Source organism: Triticum urartu, chromosome 1A, assembly GCF_056163025.1.
Source record: "Triticum urartu cultivar PI428250 chromosome 1A, HENAU_Tu73, whole genome shotgun sequence".
In the NCBI taxonomy this organism is placed as follows: domain Eukaryota; kingdom Viridiplantae; phylum Streptophyta; class Magnoliopsida; order Poales; family Poaceae; genus Triticum; species Triticum urartu.
Genome location: NC_141873.1, coordinates 6,783,679 through 6,793,503, shown reverse-complemented (window position 1 = coordinate 6,793,503; position 9,825 = coordinate 6,783,679). Strand labels below are relative to the sequence as shown.

The 9,825-nt window shown below is 44.4% G+C and overlaps 1 protein-coding gene across 1 annotated transcript; it reads left to right on the top strand.

The window, feature by feature from the left end:
* The first annotated feature begins 5,871 nt into the window (after nucleotides 1-5,871).
* On the top strand, nucleotides 5,872-9,554 carry LOC125542210 (uncharacterized). Its single transcript, XM_048705162.2, has 2 exons — nucleotides 5,872-8,841; nucleotides 8,930-9,554. The coding sequence occupies exons 1-2, from the start codon at nucleotides 5,892-5,894 to the stop codon at nucleotides 9,289-9,291; spliced, it is 3,312 nt and encodes a 1,103-aa protein (XP_048561119.2). The 5' UTR covers nucleotides 5,872-5,891; the 3' UTR covers nucleotides 9,292-9,554.
* The last annotated feature ends 271 nt before the right edge of the window (nucleotides 9,555-9,825 follow it).

The window sequence follows — 9,825 nt, the reverse complement described above, 5'->3', positions numbered from 1 at the left end:
TTCTTGTAAAGTGGTTGTGGCAGGAAAAAGGGAATGATTTCTGTGGATACTACGTCTGCGAGTCCATCCGCCACACGACCTGTGAGCGGGGCGGGTACTCTGACGAACAATATGAAGTACGTAAATAACAACATTCACAATTTTATTTTATTACCATCATTTGTATTGAGTTTCATTCATTCATATATATATGTATTGACCCCCTTCTTCAAATTAGATGTTTCGGAAGCGGGATGAACTCCTAGCACCAGCTCGCATGCGAGCAATTCAAGAGGAATTGGCGGCATTCTTTCTTGACCAAGTGATCGCTGAAGACGGAGAATACTATGTGGACCATGAGTCCGTATGATTATATTTTTAAGAGATAATTATTGTATATATGTAGCCGGTAGTGTCGGATAGATATACGAGAACTTGTTGTTCGACCAATCTCTCGGAGAAGGAGAGGTGGTCGATATCACTTCTCTCTGTATGCATATATGTTCATGACGATCTTCTGTTTCCTTCGTTTGCTTACTAACTAACTAGCGTGTCTAGTCCTCTCTATACGTATGTATAGTACGTAGCGTCGACCAAGCACGGACGTAAGAGAGGACACTTCTCTCTATTAATTATAGCTAGCTAACACAATATATGAAACACCTAAATTAACCCCCCAAAACCCCCAACCCCCCCTTTCAAAAAAAAACAAAAACCCCAACCACAGAAATGCTGACGCGTGGATGCCTATTGGTCCCGGTTGATGCCACCAACCGGGACCAAAGGGTCTCCTGCCTGGGCTTTGCGCACTGCCCACGTGGAGGGCCTTTAGTCCCGGTTCTGGATTGAACCGGGACTAAAGGAGGGGTATTAGTACCGACACTTTAGTCCCGGTTCCGGAACCGGAACTAAAGGCCCTTACAAACCGGGACTACAGGCCTTTTTTCTACCAGTGGCTGTTTGCATCAAACCTCAAAATTAAAACTAGTACCCATACAACGCCTCAGACTTGTTCAAGCGAAAGGTGCTAGCTTTGGCACGGTTCCCTATGGGTGATGGATTAGTTGAGTTGAGAGTTATACATCATCACGAAGAGACAAAGGAAACTGGCCGGTCAAATCTGAGACAGATATGATTCAGACTCGGATGGCTGTGTACGTGAGTACTAAATTAAGAAAATCCAGTTTATCCCTTGTACGTACATGCAAAGTGATAGCAGATAGACAAGTTGGGGACGCAAGTTGCGAGACTAAAGACTCCAGGGCCGCAGCCATCCGCAGCCTAGCCTGACATCTTTGCCTTGAGCGCCTGTTGCCGCGCACCTTGAGCCTTGGTGCAGAAGACGCTTTCAAGAAGCTTGCAAGGGCGAGGCGGCGCTGGTCGTCTGCGGCTGAGTGGGTTGTGTTACCATTGCCAAACCGCCTTCGCGGACCTTCCTCGCTGGTTTGATCGTGCAGCTGAGCCGCCTCCGCTTCTGCCGCGTGGCCACGACTCCGCCTCTGCTCCGGGTCACTGAACGCCCCGTGCGGCCTCAACTCTGCCGCTGCCGTGGCTCGCTCACCCGCACTTGCCGTGAGCCGCCCCGCTTTGGCCTCATGTCACCGCTTCACCCCTGCGGCCATAAGTCACCGCCCGCTTCGCTGACGCACCCCCACTGGTAAAAAAAAGGAGGGGGGGGGAGGTCAAGGTGATCATTAATTCCGTGGTGGATAAATTCCGGCCAAACATACCAGGTGAAATTTGTCCAGTCATTTTTTATGAATACATTTTTATTCTTTAAAAAGAACAATTATTATGGCCTGTATTATTTTTTATGCAGGACGGCTATTAAAAGAAAAAGGGGTGGTATTATACCGTGGAGGCATGTTTGGCTGTGCCGCGCAGCTTTACGGACACGCGTATCGCGGTCCGGTTTACATCAAAGCGCCGGCTGACTCGTCCGTCCGCACCACCTTACAACGCCACAGACGACTCACCCGTCCGCCTTTGCCGTCGGTTCATGCGTCCGCGCCGGTTTACAGCGCGGAGAACAACTTGCTCGTCCGCACCGGTTTACAAGGCCGCGGCCGGTTCATCTGTCTGTTCGCATGGCCGACTTGCCCATGATTGATTTCAGTTTCACTGTGATGATCGTCAATTCCGTGGTGGATATTTTCTGGCTAACATATCAGGTGAAATCCATCCACTATATTTTCATAATATATATTGCTTTCTTTAAAAAGAGAAATACTCTGGCTTGCAAGTTTTCCAATGCAGGACAAATTGTCTATTGCAAAAAGGGATTATTATACCACTAAGCTATTGGATAACCCATGCCGGTTTATATCGCGATCCAATCCGCGTCAACTTGTCAGAACCATGCGAATTACCCAATAGCGCGTGCACAGGCCGCCGTCCCCCGCAGTCCGGTCTACATCAACATACCGGGCCGCACCTGTCTGCATGAGCCATTTATTAAGTATGAACAAATCACAGCTTGGGTAGCCCGGTTTTCTTTCAAATTGGAGGCAAATTATTATCAACCGCCGTCTGCACTGGATGGCTCAATGGGCAGGCACACACGTCGCCGCCACTACAGTTTGGTTAACTTTAAATCGCCAGTTGGAAGAAACCATTGGCCGAGTTGCTGACACAGCTCATACAGGATCATTTATAACCCGCCACAGTCACCTCAACCTTCTGTGGATTCACATCGTGCTATCAACACCAATGATATACAAGTTATGCCGGTTTATATCACGGTCAAATATGAAGAATCTCAAGCCAACTCCTCGAGTCACTTTGAGACTTGGGGGCTACAATGATATGACATAGCAAACGTTGCCGGTTTTCAGTAAAGTCAAGAACCCCAATACGTTGGAGGGAAAGATAACCCGGTCCCGGATCCACATCGTGCTGTCAGAAGATTTCCGGATTAGAAAGTATATGGCAGTTACAAAATCCCGGTTCAATGAAGAAGTTTCGGATCATCAGAAAAGGATTCCGGTTTACAATCCGGTACAAGGGAAATTTGTTCTCCGACAAAGCTCTGATGCTCTCAAATCCGGTTTAAGAATTTCCGGTTCAAAAAGAAATTAACTTCTCGCAAGTTCGAGTTTAAAGGCCCTCAGAAAATTTCCGGCTAAAAATGAAGATTCCGGTTTAAAATCCGGTTCAAGGAAAAGATGTCTCCCACAAAGCTTTGAAGCTCTCAATATCCGGTTCAAGATCCCGGTTCAAGAAGAATTTATCTCTTGCAAAAAGTTAAAAATTGCCGAAGAGGACCTGCTGCCATGATGCGCGGTTCAAACATGGGTATCCCGCCTTATTGGCCTGACATATTATTGATCACATGGGGGCTTCTGCTTCATAAAGCGGGGTCTCTGTTATTTTTACATCATGCATGGTTACACGGAGTTTCTGTTTTAAAGCGGCCTCCGGTTTACCCCTTGAGTTAGCTTTTCAAAAGCTTTATATCATATCACTTGGGGGCTTGGTCGTGTCCGAACCATAGCAACGCCATTTGGTAGGCGAAAAGCCACAGCATCACTTGGGGACTTGTGGTCACGTCTGAACCATAGTCACGCCTCTTGATCGGCCTAGTGCCACAGCATCACTTGGGGGCTTGGTCGAACCCGAACCATCGCTACACCTCTTGATCGGCGAAAAGCCACCACATTACTTGGGGACTTGTGGTCACGTCTGAACCATAGTCACGCCTCTTGATCAGCCTAGTGCCACATAATCACTTGGGGGCTTGGTCGAACCCGAACCATTGCTACACCTCTTGATCGGCATAATGCCACTGCATCATCTGGGGATCTGGCTGACTTGAACCATAGCTACGCCTATTGGGGGCTTGGTCGTGTCCGACCATGGTAATGCCACTTGATCGGCTCAATAGCCTCTTTTTGCAAATGGTTTTATCATTGCCTTTAAAATTTTGCTTTCCTTTGGATAAATATTTCTGTTGTTGCGTTTTTAAACCGACAAATTCTTAAACCGGTTCGACTGTCAATTACAAATTGGCGGAACACGGTCAAATCTTAATCCGGAGACTATCTGCCCAGTTTGATTTTATGTTACCATCTTATTATGGAGTAAACCGGTGTTCATTAACCCGGCTTGACTTTCAACTACAAGTTGTCAGTACGTGACTAATTATAATCCGGCGATTATTAACCCGGTCTGGTTTCGACTATAAGTCGTCAGTATTATATATGATTAATCCGGTGTTTATCACAACCCGGTACGGTTTATCATAAACCGGCACAATATGGAAGGAGTTATCAGTACTCAAAATTTGGGTTATTACCTTTACTACAAAAAAGTTGGTAAACCAACGATGTGATTCAATGTCACAGGTATGATATATTTCATATTTGATTATTCTTAAGTGTAGCCTTGGTTATCAACCCAGGTTATATGTTGGGCATTATGACCCGTCCGGCGGTAAACCGCCAGGACACTTTAAACTTGTTGTATGCAGAAATAGGTTAAATAAAGTATGATGATAAATTATCCGGTGTTTATTAAACCGACCTGGCTTTAAGACGATAAGTCGCCAGTATATGATGAGAAATTATCCGGTGTTTATTAAACCGACCTGGCTTTGGACTATAAGTCGCCAGCATATATTTGGATTGCGCCATTGAAATCATGCGCTTATAAATCATTGGATTATATTATTCAAATAGCCAACATGGCTGGATTTTTATTATGGTTATTAATATTATGATTGAGGTTTTCAAAGTCGCTTTAGCGCAATGGATATGAATATAATTTATTCTGCAATGGAAGGAATAAGTCTCAAGTCGCTGCAGGCTTACGACCCGGCACTTGGGGGCTACATTATTCTAAATTGAGATTATATCAAATATGCAAGTCTCATGTCGCTGCGAGCATGCACCATGACACAGGCCATGGTGGTGCTATCTCGGTAGACCTTTGCAACAAGGTCCTTGTTGCAAAGACCATGAGGGCAGTAAGCTAGTTGTTGCAAAGGTCCCTAGTTGGCTGGACGGTAGATCGGATGATTATTTCAGGCAGCATCTATTGGCTACCAAGGCGGCCGATCTAATGGGTTTATCGTCCGGCGGACGCATAGCACTGCCTCTAATCCTTTTGGAGCGCCCTTTATAGAAAATATGACGTCGCCGTGTACAAGCAGAAAAGTTGAAGTGTAGTGAGGCGAAACTTCGTGTGGTGCTCGTGTGAAAGGCAAAACTTTGGTCTCATCACATCGTGTACCAATCAGCCTAGCTGCCTAGCTACGCAACTGGAGTACTGTGCTGATCCGTGACCGTGTGTGTCACGGGCGTCAACGTCAACGTCACGGCCGTCTCTCTCTAGCTACTCTCATATGATTGCAGACAGACTTTTCTGTGAAATAAGTTGATGATATTTCCGTTGGATAGTTTTTGTTTGTTTCCCTTCTGGTAGGAAAAAAAATAGTACTATGTCCGATCTGAAATAAGTGACGCAGTTTTAAACTATGCTTAGGGTTAGTTTAAAACTGGCGATACTTATTTTGATTGGAGGGAGTATTTGTCATCAATTTACCTAGAAACAATTAAATTACCTACAAGGTCAATAAATTGTGAGTTTAGATGCTATGAATAAAATGGAATGATCTTTTCATTCCCGTATATATAGACTCAGAAATTAATGTGCAGGCAAGGTGAAATTAGTGTGGAAAGGACGAAGACATGCAGGATGCAGATTGCAGGCCATTATTTGATTGGCCTGTGCACATGTACAGAACGCTCAACTGCCACTTGTGTTGCACAGCTAACGCGCACATGATAGCAGCAGCAGCTTCGACTCACTTGCCGTGTGTTGACCGACTTAGGACCTCATAATAGTGGACATCATTGGTTAAATATAAATAGGGTCACGGTGTGCACGGAACCGCATCCCCAACCAAACACAAGATGCAAACACTAAGCAGCAAAATGCGAGCTTTGTTCTACCTCTGCCTACTGTTTGTGCCGTGCCTTCTTCTCTTGCAAGAAGCGCGTGCGGCGCGCCATGGAGGTGTCTCACTGAGCTCCCAACGCATGGCGCTCCTCCACTGGAAGGCTACCCTTGCAAGCCCATCGCTGCAGATGAGCTCTTGGCAGGAAAACACCAGCCCCTGCAACTGGACGGGCATCATGTGTACGGCTATTCACCATGGCCGCCACATGCCTTGGGTGGTTACCAGCATCTCCCTGCCAGATGCTGGCATCCGTGGCCAGCTTGGTGAGCTCAACTTCTCGGCACTTCCATTCCTTGCATATATTGACCTTGAGAACAATAGTCTACATGGTGCACTACCCGCTAGTATAAGCTACCTGTCATCACTTTCAGAACTTTACCTTGCCTACAACCAACTCACGGGAAAATTACCTTATGAGATTGGTGCCCTGAAAAGTCTCAGGGTGCTTGAGCTCCCATTTAACAGACTCATAGGACGAATCCATGTGTCTCTGGGTAACCTAACAATGTTAACTCATCTTTTCATTCACCAGACCATGCTATCTGGCCCCATTCCTGAGGAGATTGGCAGGCTTGTCAACCTACAAGTTCTACAGCTAAGCAATAGCACCTTAAGCGGCATGATACCAAAAACCATTGGAAATCTGACCCAACTAAATGAGTTGTACATGTTTGCTAATCAACTTTCAGGATCTATACCCCAAGAACTAGGAAGGCTAGTTCATTTGCAAAATCTTCATCTTGCTGCAAATGATTTTTCAGGTCCAATTTCAATATCCATAAGCAATCTCACTAAGATGAACAACCTTGTTCTCTTCGAAAATCAAATAACTGGTCCAATACCCCCAAAACTAGGCAGCCTAAAGATGCTAAACCAACTTGCTCTCTACAGAAATCAAATCACGGGTTCAATACCCTCAGAACTAGGCAACCTCACTATGCTCGATGAAATTTTTCTCTATACAAATCAAATCACAGGTCCAATACCTTTAGAACTGGGTATCTTGCAGAATCTCCAAGTATTAGACTTGTGTAACAACCAAATAACTGGTTCAATTCCCCAAGAGATCGGCAATCTGATGAACCTCGAATATTTAGGTTTGTATCAGAACCAAATTTCAGGGTCAATACCAAAAACTTTTGGGAAGTTGCAAAGCATCCAAGCAATGTTAATCTTTAGTAATAAATTATCAGGTTCTCTTCCTCAAGAATTTGGGGATCTCATAAGCCTTGTTGACCTTGAGGTGTCTAACAACTCACTTTCAGGACATTTACCCGCAAATATATGTTCAGGTGGCAGACTTCAATCTCTCCTTCTCTCATATAATATGTTCAATGGCCCCATTCCAAGGAGTTTAAAGACATGTACGAGTTTGGTTCGAATTAGCCTTGAGTCCAACCAACTAACAGGAGATATATATCAGCATTTTGGTGTGTATCCACAACTCAAAAAGATGAGCTTCGCATCGAATAGACTCTCTGGGCACATCTCACCAAATCTAGGTGCATGTACCCAACTAATGGTACTGCGTCTAGCACAAAATATGATCATGGGATCTATACCTTCAATTCTTTCTAAATTGTCCAATCTAGAAGAATTAACACTTAATTCTAATCATCTGAGTGGTGAGATTCCACCAGAAATCTGCACTTTAGCTAATCTATATAGACTAGACTTATCATCAAACCGATTATCTGGATCCATACCTACACAGATAGAAAAGCTAAGCAGTCTAGGATACCTTGATATGTCTGGGAACAGATTGAGTGGATCAATACCTAAGGAACTAGGGGCCTGCGTGAAACTACAATCCTTGAAGATCAACAACAACAGCTTCAGTGGGAGTTTGCCTGGTGCGATTGGAAATTTAGCAGGCCTGCAGATCATGTTAGATGTGAGCAACAATAAACTCAGTGGTGTGTTGCCGCAGCAACTTGGGAGGTTGCAGATGCTAGAATTTCTGAATTTATCACATAACCAGTTCAGTGGCAGCATTCCATCCTCCCTTGCAAGCATGGTGAGCCTTTCAACACTCGATGTGTCCTACAATGACTTAGAAGGACCGGTCCCAATAGCATGGTTACTTCAAAATGCTTCAGCGAGTTGGTTTCTTCCCAATAAAGGTCTGTGTGGCAACCTCCCTGGCCTCCCACCTTGTTATTCAACCCCCATAGCTGCTCACAAAAAGGGGAAGATACTTGGTTTGCTTTTGCCAATTGTTCTTGTGATGGGTTTTGTCATTGTTGCTGCAATTGTCGTAATAATACTTGCTCGTAAGAAGAGAAATCCACAAGAAAGTGTTACCGCTGAAGCAAGGGACCTATTCTCTGTTTGGAATTTTGATGGAAGATTAGCATTTGATGATATTGTAAGGGCAACAGAAGACTTTGATGATAAGTACATCATTGGAACAGGGGGATACGGCAAAGTCTACAAGGCACAACTGCAAGACGGGCAGCTGGTTGCTGTTAAGAAGCTTCACCAGAACGAAGAAGAGTTGGATGATGGAAGAAGATTTCGTAGTGAAATGGAAATCTTAACACAGATCCGACAACGAAGCATTGTCAAAATGTATGCATTCTGCTCCCATCCAACATATAAATTTCTCGTCTACGATTACATTCAGCAGGGAAGCCTCCACGGAATATTGGAAAATCAGGAGGGAGCAAAGGAACTAGATTGGACTAAGAGAATTGCTCTTGCAACAGATGTGGCTCAAGCAATATTATATTTGCACCAAGAATGCAGTCCACCTATAATCCATCGAGATATCACAAGCAACAACATATTGCTTGATACATCCTTCAAGGGTTTTGTCTCGGATTTCGGCACGGCAAGGATTCTTAAGCCCGATTCATCAAACTGGAGCGCACTCGCAGGAACGTACGGCTATATGGCTCCTGGTATGTACGAGTATAACCTTGTTTCTCACATCAAAAGTATTCATCTCTATCCATTTGTTCCTGATTCTAGTGACTTGATTTTGTGCAGAGTTGTCATACACATCTGTTGTGACCGAGAAATGTGACATCTATAGTTTTGGCGTTGTTGTGCTAGAGCTAGTGATGGGCAAGCATCCAAGGGATCTCCTAGACGGTAGTTTGTCGAGTTGGGAAGAAGCTATGCTGGTGAAAGATATTCTAGACCAACGGCCGACGACACCAACAACAACAGAAGAGAAGAGCTTAGCTCTGCTCGTCAACCTGGCCTTCTCTTGCTTGGAATCTTCTCCACAAGCAAGGCCAACCATGCGGGAGGCATACCAAATGCTCATCCAGCAACCTTGTTCTAGTCCAAGTCCCATGCCTTTCAGCGCACTTACATTACAGCAAGCGATGCATGTTGATGTATGATCTGAATTCTAGTGAGAAGCGAGGGTCTATCGTGGTGGAGGTCGATAAAATGTTTCCACTTTTGACTTGAGTCACCCATATGCCACCTATATATACCCCATGTATTCCAACATGGGATGGGTTGATGGCTTATTATAAGTCTACGTATTTTTAGACACTCCTTATGCAATGAAAGATAACCATCGTGTGCCTGTGGTTTTTCCCGCAAGGGTTTTCCATGTAAAAATTGGTGTCATGTGTTCTTGATATTTCTCTTTTTGTTCGCTTGCTAATTTCTAAGAATGCAAAAATATAACTATATTGTACGTAGCTTGTAAAATATATGTAGTGTTTATACTTATATTTGCTTAGATGTAGTATCCACATGCGACACTTCCTTATGGTTGTTGTCTGCAATGGAGGTTGAAATGGTGTGCTACATTTGTCTCTTTTTGTCTACTGATTTCCCCCATGAACCTAAAAAGTAAAAAAAAAATGGAATCCAAAACTGGTGTGGTATCATGTAGTCCCGCTTTGTTCTCTGGGAATCAAGAT